The 21,928-nt window shown below is 39.1% G+C and overlaps 1 protein-coding gene across 1 annotated transcript in view; it reads right to left on the bottom strand.

Moving 5' to 3' along the window:
• FBXO28 (F-box protein 28) overlaps positions 1 to 12,491 on the bottom strand; it is a 29,083-nt gene extending 16,592 nt beyond the window's left edge. The window contains exons 1-2 of the mRNA XM_027976294.3: positions 12,195 to 12,491; positions 630 to 739 (exon numbers count right to left, since the gene is read on the bottom strand). Coding sequence (XP_027832095.1) covers positions 630 to 739; positions 12,195 to 12,461 — 377 coding nt within the window. The 5' untranslated portion in view covers positions 12,462 to 12,491. The remainder of the gene's footprint in view (positions 1 to 629; positions 740 to 12,194) is intronic.
• Positions 12,492 to 21,928: the final 9,437 nt, after the last annotated feature.

Raw genomic sequence — 21,928 nt, 5'->3', positions numbered from 1 at the left:
TCCAATCCATGGTCACAGAATGCCTTTCCATTCATTTAAGTCTTTAATGTCTTTTAACAGTGCTTCCTGGTTTCTAACAAACAAGTTTTGTACTTCTTTTGTTTTATATATATATATATATATATATATATATATATATAATTACTATCAATGCTATTGTGAACCGAATTGTCTCCATTTTTGGACTGTTTATTGCTAGTGCATAGCATTATACAATTGATTTCTGTATACTAATCTTTTATCTAGTATCCTTGCTGAACTTGTTTTTGGCTCTGATAACTAATCAGTGTATTTCATATATAATATCATGTGTATATAAGATCGATGTTATCTGTGAATAGAATGTTATCTGTGAATAGAATTTTATTTCTTCCTTTCAATCTGAATGCCTTTAATTTCATTTTCTTGCCTAAATGCCCTGGCTCAAACTAAAATATTGAACAGATATAGCCAGTGTGAACAAACCATAGTAAAATTATTTATTGTGATCTGTGTACACTTTGCTACAAAAATGTGGAAACCATTTAACATGTAAACCCTTACTTAGATTTTTTAAAAAAATAATAATAATCAAGAAACAAATAAAATCCCCAGTTGTAGAATTACTGCCACTGATAACCATAACATACCTTGGGAGCTGTGCTTTAACTTGTTTCTGACATAGATTATGGTACCTTTCCACCTTTAGAAATCCCTGATTCAACATTCTCTGGCAGACCAAGTCCATTCTTTTACAAACCTATGGGAAGACAGAATGAGAAAGAATTTTAAAAGTAAAAACTTCATCTAAAAAGGGGATATATATGTATATATATAACTAGTTCACTTTGCTGTGCAGCAGAAACTAATACAACATTGTTAAGCAACTATACTCCAGTAAAAATTAATAAAGGGACTTCCCTGGTAATCCAGTTGTTAAGACTCCATCCATGCTTCCAATGTAAGGTGTGTGGGTTCAACCCTTGGTCAGGGAACTAAGATCTCAGATGCTGTATAGTGCAGCCAAAAAAGTATGTAAAATTAATTAAAAAAAAAACAAATTGATAACAATTAACTGAGACTCATTAACTGATGGTTCAAAGTTCTCTGTGCTAGAACTGTTCTCCAGTTTGCTATCTGAATCTTTGAATCAGTATATGTGAATTCTTCACTGTAACCTGCAATACTACATTTAAAAACTAATACTATATGTAAGTAAGGAATAATTTACCCTTTAAAAAATAATATATATGTTTCCTCATTTATTTATATATTTGACTTTTTCTTGGTTGTGCGACATGGCTTGCAGGATCTTAGTTCCCCGACCAGGGATCAAACTCATGCAGTGGAAGTTCAGAGTCCCACTTGATTCTTTATTTTTGGTATCTGTGGAATGTTCTGAATGTATCCCCACATTATGGTCAAAGTCTATAATTTTAAAGATCATTAAAACAAAATATTTGAAGGCTTCTAATGGTTTGAAACAAGAAAATTCTTCTCTAGCCAAAAATACATATTCAAACTTGAGTCTAACCCCTCACAAAGTTTTTATCATTACCAGAATGAAAGTTTTAAATCATTTCTTCTAGTTACTTGGATGAAGTATGATAGTTTATAATAGCCAAAGCCTATACTAGATACTGTCATACATATCCTTCAAAATATTTTAACATGTATAGCAGAAACAACTTTAAAAATGGTATCTTTATATAATAAAAGCATAGGATCTGAAGTCAGAACACCTAATTTTGAGTCCAGCCATTTTATGTCCTTGGGCAAGTCAGTTCCTTTTTGAAAGCCTGAATCAGACGTCTATAAAATATGGCTAGTACCTCATACAACAGGGATATCATTAGGATTAAAAAAAAAAAAAACAGACATTAAATCATGGTAAACTATAAATCGCTATCTAAAAATTGTTTAAAAAATTTTGTTAACAATTTTAACTTTACCACTAATTTGAAAACTTTGCTTTATATACTTAGCTCTTATATTTCTGAAATATCCCAGTATCTTTCTTATCTTAATGAAACCTACTACACAAAATATGTTTGTTGTTTGTTTCCTGACTATTTTGCATTGACTCAGAGGTATCAGCCTGGACCTCAGTTCTCACTGTATAGGCGTGGATGTTGAAAGCACAATGCTGAGATGAAACTGAGATAAATCTACATCAAGGCTAAGTCGATTAGGCAAGGGCTGTCTTAACGCTTCTTTCTATCTCTCATAGCACCCAAATACAAATGCTTGAACTAAAACCAAGTACTGATGAAACTCAAAAGTTGCTTTCTCCTGATAAAAATTCTGGTATACTGGGCTGAGCTAATAAAGGTTTTGATACTCTAATACTAAATACTGCTGCTGCTAAGTCACTTCAGTCGTGTCCAACTCTGTGCAACCCCATAGACAGCAGCCCACCAGGCTCCCCCGTCCCTGGGATTCTCCAGGCAAGAACACTGGAATGGGTTGCCATTTCCTTCTCCAATGCATGAAAGTGAAAAGTGAAAGCCAAGTTGCTCAGTTGTGTCAGACTCTTTGGGACCCCATGGACTGCAGCCCACCAGGCTCCTCCATCCATGGGATTTTCCAGGCAAGAGTACTGGAGTGGGGTGCCATCACCTTCTCCGAATACTAAATACTAGCCATTCCCTATATAATAGTATGCCAGATGAAAGGTATGAAGGTAAACAGTTCTTCTCAATTTCAAAGTAGATGAAAACATAATAAAGTACTGATACTTTACTGATAGAGTAATTCTAATAAATCATATTTTAAAATACAGTGGAATCTATTTCTAACTGAATAAGTTATAAACATTTGTTCAGTGTCTAGTGAAAAAAAAAAACCCAATATGTACTGATATAAATGTTTCTAAAACAAAATATTTAATGAGTACATCTATAAATCTCTTTAATCTAGTTTAGGTTTAGCAGTTTAATAGAAATAGGTGAATTTTCATATCTGCTTCTTTTGCATTAATCTACTGAGGTATTCTGACCTAAGAAAATTCTAGAAAACACAATATACAAGTGCACATTTCATTAGCTGTATGATGACACCATCACATATCACAGAACTACTGGAAAACGCCACTGGACCTTTGTGAAAGAATGAGAGTAAAAAGTGCAAACAATACCTTAGTACAGTAATGAAAATATTTTAGATTATATAGACTCCTTGAGTCTTGGGAATCCTTCTGGTAAACCTGGACTGCATTTGAGAACCACATTGCCATAAACAATGGTACTGAACTTTGTGTGAGGAAAAAAGAAACATTTATCATGTTACTGGAGGAAGAAAAAGAAAGTATGTCTTTGTGTGTCTGATGAGGGGATATAAAGCTGGCTAAATTCTAATCTGTCATAGGAGAAAGTCAGTCAGTTCAGTCACTCAGTTGTGTCCAAAAGTCAACAGACATTATCAAGTAGGAAAAAAAACCCCACCCAAAGACTTCAAAATGAACTCTGAGGAATAAAAATTGGGGATTTCACTGTTGTTGAAACTATTTAATGTGAGGCAGAAATGGCAACCCACTCCAGTATTCTTGCCTGGAGAATCCCATGGACAGAGGAGCCTGGTAGGTTACAGTCCTCGGGGTCACAAAGAGTCGGATACGACTGACCGACTTCACTTTCACTTTCACCCTCTAACACAACTTTGTAGAAAAATACTCTTTTGTTCTGTGGACTCTCTAACCTTTCTGATAATGTCTGAGTTGAATAATGGAACTAAATCCACTGTGGTAACGATTTCCTAATTTTTTAAAAAGTCAAATCATTATTCCGTACATCTTAAACTTATACAGTGCTATATATCAATGCCATCTCTATAAAACTGAAGAAAAAAAAATGTTTATTTACAAAGTGAAAAAGTCAGGAGGCTCAGCAGTAAAGAATCCGCTTGCAATGCAGCAGGCAGATGAGCAGCAGGTTCAATCCCTGGGTTGGGAAGATTTCCTGGAGGGAAGCATGGCAACCCACTCTAGTATTCTTGTGTGGAGGATCCCATGGACGGAGGAGCCTGGAAGGCTACAGTCCGTAGTGCTGCACAGAGTAGGACATGACTGAAGTGACTTAGCACACAGCACACTGCTGTAATAACTTCCAAGGTACTTTCTAAATTATTTCATTATTCTAGAATTTTGCTGCACTAAATCTAGCTAAATACTCAATTTAGGAATCTTTTAATAATCTAGAAATGCAATGGAAGGAGTACTGACTAATATGAGCATACAATCGACTGAGTAATTTTTTATAAATAAATACCAGGTAAGGTCAACCAAGGAAGACTTAACGTGATCCTAGGCTTTAAAAGAAGAAAGGACAGGACTGCTAAGTTAATGCTGATGGAACAAAGGCACAAAGCCTGGAATGAATAAACCATTAGCTAACTACTTCTGAAGACAGATCAGATACGTAAGCAAAGCTGAGAAGAATAAAATCTCCCATGTTTTGATCAGGAAAATCAGACAGTAATGAGAAATAAAAATTTAAAAGGAAAAAGAACATCCATTTTGGGAGAGACCTGGTATTGGGACAGTTGACTGGTCCTTTTCCGTAAGCAACTATAATGTTACAACTGAAGATAAGGTTCTGGAGATCTCACATGAAGATAGCCGAAACCACTGCAGATGAATCCCAAATAAAGAGGTGAAAGACACGAAAAAAGACTTATAAATGAGTCTTAACTGATCATTCTAATCAAAAGCTGGCAAAAAGATCAGAAAACATACATCTGAAACAAATACTGTAAATCAACTATACCTCAACTAAAAAAAAATTAGAAGATAGGAGGTAACAAAAGCAAACTAGACTAGCACCACAGAACCCAAAAGACCTGAAGCATTAGTTTATATTACAGGACAAGAACAGTACTTAATGTAATATTCTTCCTTTCATAAATGTTTTATAAGCACTGACTGGCCAATAGCATAAAACCAAAAACACCATAGAGCATATAACTCTCTTTCGTTTAGGATTCAGAAGGAAGCAAAGTGACCTCTACAAAAACAGAAATATATTAATTTTCCCCAAGGTGAGCAGTATAATTATAACTGCTATCAATGCATATTACCTTGCAAAACAAAATTACCTTATTTAAAGTGTAGCTCTAAATTTGGGGTTACTTATTTCCCAAGGCTACAGAAAAGAAATATTTCCCCAGTTATTAAAACAAAACAAAAATCCTAGCAGTTTGGCAATTTACTCAAGACAGAAAAATTCTAGAATCTAATATACAAAGATGATGACTATGTCAAAAATGATCAATATATTTAGAGATTAGGAAAATACATACTATATAAACAAAAGGTAACTAATGGAGTAAGTATACAATAGAGACATTTAACTTAAGAGACATTTAACTTGTCCCTCTGTTATTTGCTGTTCTAGTATGAAGAACAGATTTGTTTTCTTTGTTAATAATTTCAAGATTTAAAATGCCATGTTTCTTCTTTTTACCATTTTCTAACAAGTGATGAAAAATAAAAATTTTGTTTCATCACTTGTGTTTATTTAGAAATCCTTTTCAATGTGTTGTGCCACTATGGCCCTTCTTAAAAAGGCAAGACACATACCTTAAATCCGTGAAATCCACAATTTTCTTGTTAAACCTCTACTGTAAAATCTTGGTTGATTCCAAGATGTACATTTTCTATCTTTTAACACTTGACAGTAGAATAATCTTACAGTATATATTATAACTACTGAGCATTTCTTTCTCAGATATCTTAGATGCCTTAAAATACACTGGGTTTCTTCAATTTTAAGATGCTGTGGAGACTTTAAGATATGCTTTCAATTTAATAAAAAGAATTTTTTTAAAGTACCAATATAATAATATAATTTGATCAAGATGCATTATCATTTCAAAAATGTTAAAATATGAAACTATATCTTAGAATCAAGGAAATATGGTAATGGAATCATATTTTTAATGTACTCATTTCATTCTCTACAGTTCTCAAATGAACTGGATAGTCAATGCATGCGTGCTAAGTTGCTTCAGTCGTGTCCGACTCTTTGTGACCCCATGGATTGTAGCCCACCAGGCTCCTCTGTCCATGGGATTCTCCAGGCAAGAATATTGGAGTGGGTTTGCCATGCCCTCCTCCAGTGGATCTTCCTGCCCAGGAATCAAACCTGCATCTCTTATGTCTCCTGCATTGGCAGGCTGGTTTTTTACCACTAGTGCCACCTGCAAAGCCAACTCAGTTCAGTTCAGTCACTCAGTCCTGTCCGACTCTTTGTGACCCCATGAATTGCAGCACGCCAGGCCTCCCTGTCCATCACCAACTCCCAGTTTCCCCCAATTAATAAGGAAGCTATTATCAAAGATTAAGCTGCTTATTAGACCCTTGACCTGAAAGGGACATAAGACACCAGAATCTACCCTTTCTTTTTACAATGAGAAAACTGAGGCCTTAGGAACTTATATGACTTGTTCAAGGTCATCCAATCATTAAGGGCAAAAAGTGAAATTAAGAATTTGGGTCCTCCAGCAAATAGTGATTCACACACACACACGTATCATTCTAATATGGACTTTAATATGGATTACTCTGTTTCCTCACTTTTTCATAGTGGCTACACATTTCAAGGGTTAGCAAAGTACCTAGGATGGCACGTCAATAAAAACTAAGCTATGTCAGGGGTGGGGAACAATCCAGGTCTTTTGATCTGTGTATTCCCTCCCCTAATTTTATTTATTTTTGGCTGTGCGGGATTGCACCAGCTTTCCTCCAGTTGCAGCAAGCGGGGGCTACTCTTGTTGGGGAGCATGGGCTTCAGGGTGCTTGGACTTCAGTAGCTACAGTTCCTGGGCTCTAGAGCACAGGCTCAGTAGTTGTGGTACAAGGGCTTAGCTGCTCCGAGGCATGTGGGATCTTTCTGGACTAGGGGTTGAACCTGTGTCTCCTGCACTGACAGGCAGATTCTCTACCACTGAGCCACCAGGGAAGCCCTGATTTGTGTCTTGTTAAACTTAGTGATCAGTAGCTATGCAGACTGAAATGTTTATCCTAATTATTCTCAGTTGATTAGGGTCTCTAATATTCTACTGCTATAGAAACTGTTGGCATGAGTCTAGAAAGCAGGACTTTAGTGGGGGTGATTTTTGCCACACTACTCAAGTTTTGCCATGGAGCTAGACCAAGATCTTCCTATAATCCTCTCAATCAGACAAATCTTCTGTGCAGAATATTTGACAGCCATCTAGGCTGGATTCTTTAGAAAGTCATGAAAGAATGAAAACAGTGAAAAGGCGGGAGAGATGTTCCAGATTACAGAGACTAATGCTTTATTAAATTTAAGAACCTTAACTACCTCCCCAACCCATCTCCAAGCTATCAAAACACATTTTGGTGACAACTGAGAAACCTGAATATAAAATGTAATATTAAATACCTTGGAAGTGATGATATTGTGACTATATAGAAGTATTTTAGGGGTAAAATGTCACTGTATTTGCACCTTACTTTCAAATGGTGAATGAGCGTACAAGATAAAGTAAACGTGGCAAAAAGTTAATGATGGGTGCATGTGTGCTCAACTCTGTCCAACTCGTATGTGATCCCATGGACAGAGGCGATAAAATCATTTAAAAAATGAACAATGAATGAGCCAGTCGTATACAACTTCCCATCTCTTTCACAAGAACACTTTAATCTTTTATAAGAAAAAATTCTATCCTTTTGGTAATGGACCATTTAAGATATACTACTATATACAGAGACAGAGAGTTAATTCTCAATTGTCTGTTGGTAAAATTACAACAAATTAAAAAATTCCCTGTGTGTCCCTCCTACATATGCACTTGGAAAGAAAATATAAATTTAATATTAGCCTGAACAAAACAATTAAGATAATTACATATCTTTTTTTTTTTTTCCCTACTGGGAATGTTCTTCCATCTTTACTGACTGGATAAAAATTCATGACCCTGAGGAAGCCTCTGCTGATTAACCTCAACATTCTTGTATTTACTACTATGCATTTGTTATCCTGATTCTTTGTAAACGTGCTCAAGGAAGGTATGTACGTTGTGTCTCAGTGATGATATTGTGGACAGGGTTACCGATTGGACACCTTTGAGAATCTGCAGGAGTGAAGTATTCCCAAAATATAATTTCTTACCTATACTTAAGAATTTGTTAATAAATAACCTGATGATGACATGGTAGGGGAAAAACCCCTCAGCAGTACAGACAGTGTATTTTCTATAATACAGTGATACAGAGCAATGGTTCTCAAAGTGTGGTCAAGGGACCCTTGTGGTTCCCAAGATCCTTTCAAGAGTTTCTGAAGCTAAATCATTTTCATAATGCTAAGATGTTATTTGCCATTTTCATGCTTATTCTCTCACAAGACACAGCAGAATGTGTGTGGCAACGTGACATGTGATGACAGCTAATGGAATCATGTACTGTGCATTCTTGGGTATTTTAGAATCTTCAAAGGTAAGCGATTTGGGTCCTCAGTGACTTTTAAGAATGTAAAGGTGTCTTTTTTTTTTTTTAATTTTTTTTTTTCGGTTTTTTATTTTTTAAATTTTAATATCTTTAATTCTTACATGCGTTCCCAAACATGAACCCCCCTCCCACCTCCCTCCCCATAACATCTCTCTGGGTCATCCCCATGCATAAAGGTGTCTTGAGACAAAATTGAGAACTACTGATATAGAGAAAGAGATATAAGGAAGACATCTTGCCTACTTAAAAAAAAAAAAAAGGTAATACTTTCCCATTTTCCTTCATATTTTCTGCCAGTCAACCCTCTCTACAACTGAACTTTTCAAACACATTTGAAGAAAAGATGCAAAAGGAACTATAAATGAGTAATAGATTTCACCAGCTAGAGTGCACTAGAGAAATATCCTGGGACAAAAACATAGATTTATGTATTTTGCTGTCAAATGGAAAATGTCATTCCAGATAATAAGCATGACACTTGAACTAAACTTTTAATCAAATCTGTCCTGAACCACTTATAGGATTCCATTAAATTTACAGGAGCTCCACTAGAACCACAGAGGAAAAATCTATAGGACCTCTCCACTGGGCTGCCAGGGAATTCCCTAAGACAACTTTTAAAAAGCCTTGCGTACTTTTTTTTTTTTTCAGTGAGAACTCTGTACTCACAGGTCAACGTTATATGTTCCAATTTGGCTGTGATGTGCTCTGCAACTAGGTGCAGGACCTTCCTTAACCTTTGCCACTTGTTTCAAAAACTCTCATACCTGTCAGCACAAATTTATGTGATTTACTGGAAAACAACTCAAAGTACACATTTTGTCATTTAAAAAGGTATCTTCATCCAAATAATTTAAAATATATTAGAGAAGTTAAATATTTAAAGAACTATTTTTATGTAACCAGGATTTCCAAGTTCCAGGTACATTTTGGGAGCAACAGTCAAGGGCAGAAAAAATAAAACAAAATCCAGTTTAATAAGGGATCTGGACATTCCTTTGGAAATAACCAGACTGGAGAGTCAAATTTCAATTATTCATGGCAAGAGGAAGCAAAGTCGATTGGAAAATGTTATTTTAGCAACTTGGGACAAACTGTATTAAGCAAATATAGAGCAGTAAGTACATGGACCCTGCACCTGTCCTCTAATTTAGGTGTTAACAATAGTTATGACTGAGGTCCTAATGTGTGTGCTCAGTTGTGTCCGACTCTTTGCCACCCTTTAGACTGTAGCCCTCCAGGCTCTTCTGTCCATGGGGTTTCTTGGGCAAGAACACTGGACTGGTTGCTATTTCCTCCTCCAGGAGATCGTCCATAACCCAGGGATTGAGCCTGAGTCTCTTGTGTCTCCTGCACTGCAGGTGGATTCTGTACCACTGAGCCATCTGGGAAGCCTAAGGTTCTAACTGGGCAAGTAAGCTGAAGGAAGTAAAAAAGAAGCACCTGACAAATATGTAAACTAGCTCATTAACTACTGAATGGTTGACATTTAGCTTTATGGAAACTAATTCTGTTCTTAATTAATATTACTCTTTTCTAAGTACACCCAACCTTAATTCTACTCAAAAAAATACTTGACAATAAAAGAAACTATGTAATTTATATGCCAGATAGCAGCATACAAACTGGTATTGATTTTCTCGCAAACAGTCGGTTAGGGATAAATGGTCACTTAAATTAGGAAAGGCATGGAAAGCACATACTACGCACTATCGCTAGACTGCCAATTTCATTAATGACCATAATTAAATTAATGCTGACACCTAGTGGCAAGAATCTTTCATGTTACTTGAATTGCACCTTATGACATATGAACCAAAGAATTTAAAACCAAAGACCCTTCCAAATCGCCACAAAAGATTACCCACTTAATCTAAGAATTATCCATTAACCTTAAGTTAAGAAAGAAATAAGAAATAGTTCCCCATTACTAAAACAGAGAAAAAAACCATCTTTAAGAAGTAAAACTGGGAGCTGAATCTTTTTAGGGGGGTGGTAAGGGACTCCTTATGATAAAAATCTCTGAAACTACAAAATTTGTATCTTTAAAATACTAGAATAGATAACTGCTTAAAAATAAGAATGCAGCTGAGTATTTCATTTGAAAGAGATGTCATTTACTAATAAACTGTGGGATGTGTTTTTAACTCTGTCCCCTAGGATAGGCTGTTTTTCTCCCCTTTAAGAATGTTTTTAATTTTTAAAGAAGTAAATTGACCAACAAATGAACATCCCCCCCCCCCCCCACACACACACACAGTTTTTCTCAATACTTATAAAACAGAAGGTGAACATTCCAAGCTTTACAAAGGCATTGTCTGGCTGAAAGGCTCAATTCAAATGTCATGTCCAATTTCCAGGCAACAGGAATGTATACCAAGAATTCTGATCAAATATCATTCTTTATCAAAAATCGAAGGAATAGTTAGACAAGAAATTCTAGGATAACATGTTTGGAAATTCAATCATTTAAGGGACAATCATTTTAAAATACTACTTTTCAAATGAATTTTCTATCCTGCAGACTGGCATGGTTGATGTGCTGTGTTGACAAGAAAATAAATGGTTCACCAGTTTGAATATTTAATAGCCTCCTTTAAAAAATATGCTTGCATCTGAAAAATACAATTATGATCAATTTTAAATTGAAGGTGTAAATCTAAAATAGAGTTTATTGATTATTAAGAAAACGCTATACACAGCACATTCAGATATGTCTTTGTCCTCTTAAAAACAACCCCGACCACATATTTAGCTTCTACACAGAAACGGTTTGTAATCATTTCAAAATGTCCACCTCCTTCAATTTCCTTACCACTTAAAGATAAATTCACTGAGGAAGCAAAATAACTGACTGACTGAACTAAGGTAGTCATTGAACCTTCAGTGAAGCCTCTGGGATGAAAAAAATCCCAAAGGCAAATTAATTTATTTTCATTAATCATGGACAGACTTACTGTGATTTTAAGGTATAAAACCTCTCCTAAAGCTGGCGGGGGGGGGCGGGGGGAGGGGGCGTAAATCACTAGTTAGAAAAGAAATGCAGGAGAGGAAAAAAACCTCCTCAAGGGGCAAGGTGCTTCACTAGGGGGTGGCAAGTGTCAGGGGTGAGGCAAAGCCCGATAGTCACTTCTCAGGATTGCCTTCATTGGTCAACCAAGGCGCTGGGGTTGAGGTTACCAAAACGAGTTCGAATTCCTCCAAACCTCTACTGGCTTTTGGGAGGACGGACCAATCTGACTTTTATCTTTCGCAACAAGGAAACTTGGGTAGTAGGGGGAACAATACGTTATTCTCACAGACAAACCAAACCTAGCCGGGATAATCTCGCCTACTTCGGAGTGCTGGCCAACTCCAGCCTGGGGTTGGAAGGTGATATACAAAAGGCAGATGGTGAGATCCCTTCGGCGTCCACGCTCAGGCCGGACAGAGGTTGGAAGCCCAATTCTTGCTGCCCCCGCCCGTGGCCCCGCTTCCGGATCGGGGGCACAGAGCCCCCGAGCCCCCCAGACTCTCAAAGCCAAGTTCCTGCAGGCAGTCGCCCCCACTCCTCGAGCAAGGGCGGAATCTGGACAAACCCCGCGAGCCAGCCCCAAGAGAGACTTTGGGGCGGGAGGGGTGCGCTTGGTGCTTTAGCTGCAGCTGCAGCTCGCCAGGGGCTCCCTCCCCGGGGAACGCTCTTCCCTTTCGGGCCCTCCCCAGACCTCGGCTCTCGGAGAGGGCGGCAAGGGTCCCCAGGGGGCCTCACCAGACGGAGCTGGCTAATTTCGTCGTAGGACATAAAGCTGAGGATGTTCTCGATGGCTACGATGGGCAGCGCCACCAGCGTGTTGTTTTGAGGCAGCTGGTCCGGAGCCAGCCCCGGGGCTGGGGACGCCTGGGACCCCGGCTGCGGGGGCTGGGGCGGGGGCGGTGGGGGCAGTCGCTGGGTAGAGGCGATGGCCGAAGGGGAGCCGCCGTCGCCGTGACCGCCGCCTCCTTCCTCAGCCATCCGCTCCTCCGACGCTGCCGCCATCTTGGGGGTTTGATTCCTTCCCCCCTCTGCAAGGGGAACAGGGACACTTCCGGTGCGTCACTTCCTTCTCTTGAGCTGCCGGGAGGGGCACCTGGAGGAGGGGGAGGAGCCTATGGGGTGACAGGCAGAGACACTTTGATGCTAGTTCAAGTGGGAAGGAGAGAAGATCACCTAAACTCGTGGAAAGGTGGTCACTGTAAGACCTTTCATCTAAGATTGGAAACGACTTGAGGGCAGACGAACCGTGTCTGAAATTGACTTCACAGTGCAATTTTTCCTAAAGTGCTTCCCTGATAAAGGGAGATAAAAATAATGTTAACTAGTAAGTGAAGTAAGGTCATGGCATCTGGTCCCATCACTTCATGGCAAATACATGGGGAGACAGTGGAAACAGTGACAGACTTTATTTTCTTGGGCTCCAAAATCACTGAGGATAGTGACTGCAGCAATGAAATTAAAAGGCACTTGCTCCTTGGAAGAATAGCTGTGACAAAACTAGAGAGTGTGTTAAAAAGCAGAGTCAGACTTTGCTGACAAAGGTCCGTATAGTCAAAGCTGTGGTTTTTGTGGTAGTCATGTAGGGATGTGAGAGTTGGACCATAAAGAAGGCTGAGTGCTGAAGAATTGATGCCTTTGAACTGTGGTGTTGGATAAGATTCTTGAGAGTCCCTTGCACTGCAAGGAGATCAAACCAGTCAATTCTGAAGGAAATCAACCTCAAATATTCAGTGGAAGGACTGATGCTGAAGCTGAAGCTCCGATACTTTGGCCACCTGATGTGAAGAGCTGACTCATTAGAAAAGACCCTGATGCTGGGAAAGATTGAAGGCAGGAGGAGAAGGAGGAGACAGAGGACCAGATGGTTGGATGGCATCATGGACTCAGTGTACATGAGTTAGAGCAAACTTAGGGAGACTGTGAAGGACAGGGAAGCCTGGTGTGCTGCAGTCCATTGGGTCGCAGAGTTGGACATGACTGAGCGACTGAACAACAGTAGTAAGTGTAGGTGAAACAATGTAGAATATCATCATTTTTCAAGAACCATACTGATTGATTTAGGCAAAAAAGAATGTAGGATTGATTAAAACTGCCATATGAATGAGCCTTAAAAATGTTTTCAATTAAAGAAGCAAGACCCAAACGACCACATATTGTATGAATCCATTGATATGAGATGCCTGAAATAGCCAAGACAATAAAGACAGAAAGTAGATTAATGGTTCTGAGAAGCTGGAAACAGCAGGGGAAAGGGGATCGACTGCTAAGGGGTGTAGGATTTTTTTTCTGGGGCGATGAAAATGTTATGGAATTAGACAATGGTGATGGGTACACCTCTGAATTGTACACTTCAAAATAGTGAATTTGGGGACTTCCTTGGTGGTCCAGTGGTTAAGAATTCACCTTCCAATGCAGACGACTCGGGTTCCATCCCTGGTCAGGGAACTAAGATCCTACATGCTTGGGCAACTAAGCCTGTATGCTGCAATTATGGAGCTTGTGCACTCTGAAGCCACGTGCCACAACTAAAGCCCAGGGCCACAATGAAAGAGCTTGTGTTCTAACAACCCAGCCAAATAAATGAAAAAATAAATATTTTTTTAAATAGTGAACTTTATAATATGTGAATTATATCTCCATAAAAAATTGATTTAGGCAAGAATCATCAAAAGATGCTAAAATGAGAAAGTAAGAGTGTGATCTGGAAAATAATATTTACATAGATTCAAAATAACCCCCACAAATTAATTATCAATTACAAGATAAAAAGAAGTTTGCAATAGAGAGATTTGGTGGACACCACCATAACCAAATGATCAAAATTAACTTCACGAGCTATGAGTAGAATTGACATCATGTAGCTCCTGATATGAAAAGGACATAGCATAATGTGGTATTCCTACCAAAAATGCATAACCTGTACTTGAGATAGACAAATCTATGTAACTACCCCATAATCTTTTTAAATTTTTATTTATTTATTTTTCTTTTCTTTTTATCTTTCTTTTCTTTATCTTTCTTTTCTTTTTGTGGTAGTCATGTATGGATGTGAGAGTTGGACTGTGAAGAAAGCTGAGTGCCAAAGAATTGATGCTTTTGAACTGTGGTGTTGGAGAAGACTCTTGAGAGTTCCTTGGACTGCAAGGACATCCAAGCAGTCCATTCTGAAGGAGATCAGCCCTGGGATTTCTTTGGAAGGAATGATGCTAAAGCTGAAACTCCAGTACTTTGGCCACCTCATGTGAAGAGTTGACTCATTGGAAAAGACTCTGATGCTGGGAGGGATTGGGGGCAGGAGGAGAAGGGGACGACCGAGGATGAGATGGCTGGATGGCATCACTGACTCGATGGACATGAGTCTGAATGAACTCCGGCAGTTGGTGATGGACAGGGAGGCCTGGCGTGCTGCGATTTATGGGGTCGCAAAGAGTCAGACACGACTGAGCAACTGAACTGAACTGAATTGTGGTCTTGTAAGAGAATGTCCTTCTTCTTAGGAAATACACATTGAAATATTTAGGGGTAAATGGGTCATGATGTCTCTGTTTGCTCTTCAGTGGTTCAATATGTAGATAGAGAGTGAGATGAATAAAGCAAACATGATAAACATCAATACTTGGTGAATCTGGATGAAGAGCATACGAGAGTTTTGTCTATTTTTTTTTTTTTACCCTCCAATTTTCTGGAGATATAGTTGACATACATCACTGTATATGTTTAATGGGTACAGCATAATGACTTGACTTACATACATCATGAAATGATAATCACAATAAATTTAGTGAACATCCATCATCTCACGTAGGTACAAAATGAAAGAAATAGAAATTTTTTTTCCTGTGGTGAGAACTGTTAGGATTTACTCTCCTAACAACTTTCATATATAACCTATGTGCCTGCTTAATTGCTTCAGTCGTGTCTGGCTCTTTGTGACCCTATGGACTATAGCCTGCCAGGCTCCTCTATCCAAGGGATTCTCTGTGAGTGAAAGTCACTCAGTCGTGTCCGACTTTTTGTGACCCCATGGACTATACAGTCCATGGAATTCTCCAGGCCAGAATACTGGAGTGGGTAGCCTTTCCCTTCTCCAGGGGATCTTCCCAACCCAGGGATTGAACCTAGGTCTCCCACATTGCAGGTGGATTCTTTACCAGCTGAGCCACGAGGAAAGCCCAAGAATACTGGAGTGGGTAGCCTATCCCTCCTCCAGGGGATCTTCCTTACCCAGGGATCGAACCCACATCTCCTACATTAGCAGGCAGATTCTTCACTACTGAGCCACCTTGGAAGCCCATCCTTGTAATAGCCTATGAGAAAGATAAAGGTGCAAAAATCACTGAATTTTGAAGCTTTCTCTTTTTGGGGGGGGGGTTGGTCTTAATCTTAAAATCTCCAATATATCTTTTGTTTTTCAGCTTTGGTTTGGAATCTAATTGTTGCATGGTAGAAACTAGAGAAAGCCAGGCATGACTAAGGGCTGAGGAAAAGCAGGTAACAACTAAAGCAAGGAAATGAACTGGAAGTGCTGTGGGTAGCTTATTAGAGTTGGCATCTTTTCCTCACTCATGGATCTGTAAACAGGTGGTAATTTTACCTATCATTGTTTCAGATCATAAAATTCTTTGAAGTTATTGAACCCAGGTTTCCCGCCTTGCAGGCAGATTCTTTACCAACTGAACCACCAGGGAAGCTATATCTTCATAGAACCTGTTCCAATTTGATTTGAAATGAATTCACTTTTTACCTTGTTTTATTAGAGTTAGATACTTTCTTGGTAGATTGGATTGAAATTGAATTTCTGTAAATGGAATCATGCTTTTTCATTATAAAGGAAACCCATAGAAAATCTTTTAAAAAGTGAATCATCACTGCCTTCGTCTATTCGGTGAATCCACTAGTTATGTGCAGTTTTGTTTGGCTTGAAATGGACATGTGGAAAGCCTTCCTGCTCCCTTATCTCTCCACATGTGGTCAACTAGTTAACATCTAGGACAGGCTGACCCCTGAGCTAAGCAGCAAAATAAGACTTTGGAAACAATTTAAACCACTTCCTGCCAGTAAGCCCACTTAAATTATCCTCTGTTTATGTATATTGGATCTGTGCCCCTATATTTCTTACACATCTTTTTTTTTTTAACTGAAAATTTCAAAATAAATGATTGCTTTGTTTCAATTATTGAAACAAATGCTTGTTTTGGAGACATTTCCTGATCAAAATAAATACTTGTAACTAAAACAAATATTTGAACTTTTAGGAGTTCTGAGTTGTAAGTGTGGTTTTTACACCATCAGCAGGATTTTTACACTGTTGCTGAATGATGATCTCAAGTACAGGATGGACCTATGCATTTTTAGATCTCTGTGTTTCTAGTTTTATTATTTATACCTTCCTTCTTTATTTCACAAAGTTAATCTGAGGCTAAGTGGAGACAGCAAATGGGTGAGCTTTTGATTCCTTAAATTAAAGACATTCAAGTCAATTTAGCATGAAACAGTTACTGTATAGACAGCATATTAAAAAGCAGAGACATTACTTTGTCAACAAAGGTCCATCTAGTCAAGGCTATGGTTTTCCCAGTAGTCATGTATGGATGTGAGAGTTGGACTATAAAGAAAGCTGAGCGCCGAAGAATTGATGCTTTTGAACTGTGGTGTTGGAGAAGACTTTTGAAAGTCCCTTGGACTGCAAGGAGATCCAACCAGTCCATCCTAAAGGAAATCAATGCTGAATATTCATTGGAAGGACTGATGTTGAAGCTGAAACTCCAATACTTTGGTCACCTGATGTGAAGAGCTGATTCATTTGAAAAGACCCTGATGCTGGGAAAGATTGAGGGCAGGAGGAGAAGGGGACGACAGAGGATGAGATGGTTGGATGGCATCACGACTCAACGGACATGAGTTTGGGTAGACTCTGGGAGTTGGTGATGGACAGGGAGGCCTGGCGTGCTGCAGTTCATGAGGTCGCAAAGAGTCAGACACGACTGAGCGACTGAACTGAACTGAACTGAGCTGATCCTGGCCCCCGTTATCCATCTGCCCTCCTAGTTAGGGTGTGTTCTGGGAGGATAGGATTGGGTTGGGTGCAGTGACGTAAGGGGCTAAGCTATTTAATGGTACCTTCACAAGATGGACTTTACAATGAGAAGAGTAAATTAAAACCCAGACATTGTATTTCCTATCTGTTAGCCCACTCCAGTATTCTTGCCTGGAGAATCCCAGGGACAGCAGAGCCTGGTGGGCTGCCGTCTGTGGGGTTGCACAGAGTCGGACGTGACTGAAGTGACTTAGCAGCAGCAGCAGCAGATTTGTAACTTATAAAATAGACTAAATAAAAAGAGGTTTGAGAGTTTCAATGGATTCTGATTAGCTATATATACTTTTTCCTTTTTAATTGCAGAAAAAAACATATAACACAAAACTTACAACCTTAACCCTTTCTAAAAGTATAGTTCAGTAATGTTAAGTATAGTCACATTGTTGTGCAGTCAATCTCCGGAAAACTTTCATCCTGCAAAAGTGAAACCCTGTGCTCATTTAACACCAACTGCTCATTCCTCCCTGCCCTCAGCCCTTGGCAGCCTCTATGCTACTTACTATTTCAATGAATTTGACTACTTATATAAATGGAATTATTCCATTTTTCTTTTTGTGACTAGTTTATTTCACTTAACGTAATGTCCTCAAGTTTCATCCATGTCGTAGCATGTGTCAGAATTTCTCTCCTTTTAAGACTGTATAATATTCTATCATATGTATGTACTAGATTTCGTTTATCCATCAGTGGGCACTTCAGTTGCTTCCACCTCTTGGCTATTGTGAGTAATGCAGCTATAAACACGGGTGTGCAAATATTTCTTCATGATCCTGATCCCAGTTCTTCTGGATATATGCTGAGAGATGGGATTGCTGGATCGTGTGGTATTTTCATTTTTAATTTTTTGAGAAACTACCATACTGTTTTCCATAGCAGCAGCACTATTTTGCATCACCACCAACAGTGCACAGGGGTTTCAATTTCTCCACACTTTTGCCAACACTTGTAATTTTCTGTGTTTTTTTTTTGATAGTAGCCACCTTAATGAGTGTCAGGTGATATCTCCTCAGGGTTTTATTTTTCATTTCCCTAATTAGTACTGATATCGAGCAAATGCTTGTTGACTATTTGTAGATCATTCCTGGAGAAATGTCTATTCAAGTCGTTGCTCAGTTTTTAATTGTTTTTGTTGTTGAGTTGTTGGAGTTTTTATTCTGGATATTAGCAACATGCAAATAGTTTCTCCCATTCTATTGGCAGTCTTTTCACCGTGTAGATTGTGTCCTTGGATGCACAAAGGTTTGTAAGTTTGATGCAGTCCCCTTTATTTTTTCTTTTGTTGCCTGTGCCTTTAGTGTCATGTACATGATTGCCAGCAAAACCCAGTGTCATGAAGCTACTGTCTATTTTTTTTTTTTAAGGAGAGATATACTTTTAGAACTTACATTTAGGTCTATGATCTATTCAGAGTTAATTTGAACTTCTCTGGTGGCTCAGTCCATAAAGAGTCAGCCTGCAATTCAAGAGACCCTGGTTCGATGTCTGGGTCAGGAAGATTTCTTGGGGAAGGACATTGCTTCCCATGGACAGAGGAAACTGACTGGCTATAGTCCATGGGGTCATAAGAGTCGGACATAACTTTAGCAACTAAACCACCAGAAAGTAAGGGTCAAACTTCTCTGCATAGATCCTTTGTATAGCTATCCAGTTTCCCTAGTATCATTTTTGAAGAGCCTGTCCTTTCTCCATTAAGTGATCTTGGCATCCTTGTCATAGATTTTTTGATCACATATAATAAATGGGCTTATTTCTGGACTGTCTAGTCCATTAGTTTGGTCTATATACCTGTCTTTTGCTGCTAACACCCAGTTTTGATTACTATAACTTTATAATAAATTTTGAAACCAAAAAGTGTAATACCTCCAACATTACTCTTCTTTAACTATGTCTTTTAAGACACATTTTTAGACTAGATGAGCAGTTTCCTGTCACAGCTCATGTCTGAAATTCTATCATTAGATGCATTCTTTTAAATTTAAAGCTTTGACTGTAGGGAAAGATAGCTCACTAATCTTTCAGTTCAGCAAGTGTTTATTGGTTGCTAGATGGATAAGGCACTAGGGAGATTCAGTTCAGTTCAGTTCAGTCGCTCAGTCATGTCCGACTCTTTGCGACCCCATGAATCACAGCACGCCAGGCCTCGCTGTCCATCACCATCTCCCGGAGTTCACTCAGATTCACATCCATCGAGTCAGTGATGCCATCCAGCCATCTCATCCTCGGTCGTCCCCTTCTCCTCCTGCCCCCAATCCCTCCCAGCATCAGAGTCTTTTCCAATGAGTCAACTCTTCCCATGAGGTGGCCAAAGTACTGGAATTTCAGCTTTAGCATCATTCCTTCCAAAAGAAATCCCAGGGCTGATCTCCTTCAGAATGGACTGCTTGGATCTCCTTGCAGTCCAAGGGACCCTCGAGAGTCTTCTCCAACACCACAGTTCAAAAGCATCAGTTCTTCGGCGCTCAGCCTTCTTCATGGTCCAACTCTCACATCCATACATGACTACTGGAAAAACCATAGTCTTGACTAGACGGACCTTAGTCGGCAAAGTAATGTCTCTGCTTTTCAACATGCTATCTAGGTTGGTCATAACTTTTCTTCCAAGGAGTAAGCGTCTTTTAATTTCATGGCTGAAGTCACCATCTGCAGTGATTTTGGAGCCCAAAAAAATCAAGTCTGACACTGTTTCCCCATCTATTTCCCATGAAGTGATGGGACCAGATGCCATGATCTTTGTTTTCTGAATGTTGAGCTTTAAGCCAACTTTTTCGCTCTCCTCTTTCACTTTCATCAAGAGGCTTTTTAGCTCCTCTTCACTTTCTGCCATAAGGGTGGTGTCATCTGCATATCTGAGGTTATTGATATTTCTCCCGGCAATATTAATTCCAGCTTGTGTTTCTTCAGTCCAGCGTTTCTCATGATGTACTCTGCATAGAAGTTAAATAAGCAGGGTGACAATATACAGCCTTGATGTACTCCTTTTCCTATTTGGAACCAGTCTGTTGTTCCATGGCCAGTTCTAACTGTTGCTTCCTGACCTGCATACAGATTTCTCAAGAGGCAGGTCAGGTGGTCTGGTATTCCCATCTATCTCAGAATTTTCCACAGTTTATTGTGATCCACATAGTCAAAGGCTTTGGCATAGTCAAGAAAGCAGAAATAGATGTTTTTCTGGAACTCCCTTGCTTTTTCCATGATCCAGCGGATGTTGGCAATTTGATCTCTGGTTCCTCTGCCTTTTCTAAAACCAGCTTGAACATCAGGAATTTCACGGTTCACGTATTGCTGAAGCCTGGCTTGGAGAATTTTGAGCATTACTTTACTAGCATGTGAGATGAGTGCAATTGTGCGCTAGTTTGAGCATTCTTTTGCATTGCCTTTCTTTGGGATTGGAATGAAATCTGACCTTTTCCAATCCTGTGGCCACTGCTGAGTTTTCCAAATTTGCTGGCATATTGAGTCCAGCACTTTGACAGCATCACCTTTCAGGATTTGAAATAGCTCAACTGGAATGCCATCACCTCCACTAGCTTTGGTAAATAATGTTTCACATCCTTGAGGGAATGTGAATCTGAATGCAATATTGGTTACCACATAGATCTGCTGAACTGATTCCATTGGCCTGGCTGACTGGACCAGTGTCTCTTTATTTCTTCGTATATAGTCTTTCTAAAGTTATCTAGGTCTTCCCAGGTGGCACGAGTGGTAAAGAACCTACCTGCCAATGCAGAAGATGTAAGAGATGCAGATTCAGACCCTGGGTGGGGAAGGTCCCTGGAAGAAGGGCATGGCAACCCACTCCAGTATTCTTGCCTGGAGAATCTGGTTGACAGAGGAGCCTGGCAGGCTACGGTCCATAGGGAAGCAAAGAGTCAGACACAACTGAAGTGATTTAGCACAAAGTTGTATATTTGGAAAGAAAAGGTTGATTTCATGGAATATTTTTCATACAAAGTGATTCAGCTAACTGTGTTCTCTCCTGTCATTAGAAAAGTATATAAACAAAAATTATGGGAACATGTAAGTCGTAGTTAATCCAACTTAAAGAATCAAGGAAAGCTTCACAAAGGTTATATTTCACCTTTACCTAGAAAGATGAGGGTATTGGAATACTTGTAGAAGCTTTCTAAATTAAAAAGTGAAGAAAGTTATGTTGTTGTTCAGTTGCTAAGTCGTGTCCAACTCTTTGCAACCCCATGGACTATGGCACGCCAGGCTCCCTTCTCCATCACTATCTCCCAGAGGTTGCTCAAATTCATGTCCATTGAGTTGGTGATATTATCTATCTCATCTGCTGCTCCCTTCTCCTTTTGCCTTCAGTCTTTCCCATCAGGGTCTTTTCCAGGTTCTTCACATCAGTTGGCCAAAGTAGTGG

Source organism: Ovis aries, chromosome 12 (assembly GCF_016772045.2).
Source record: "Ovis aries strain OAR_USU_Benz2616 breed Rambouillet chromosome 12, ARS-UI_Ramb_v3.0, whole genome shotgun sequence".
Classification (NCBI taxonomy): domain Eukaryota; kingdom Metazoa; phylum Chordata; class Mammalia; order Artiodactyla; family Bovidae; genus Ovis; species Ovis aries.
Note: the sequence above shows the minus strand (reverse complement) of the source record. Positions and strands in the feature narration are given on the sequence as shown.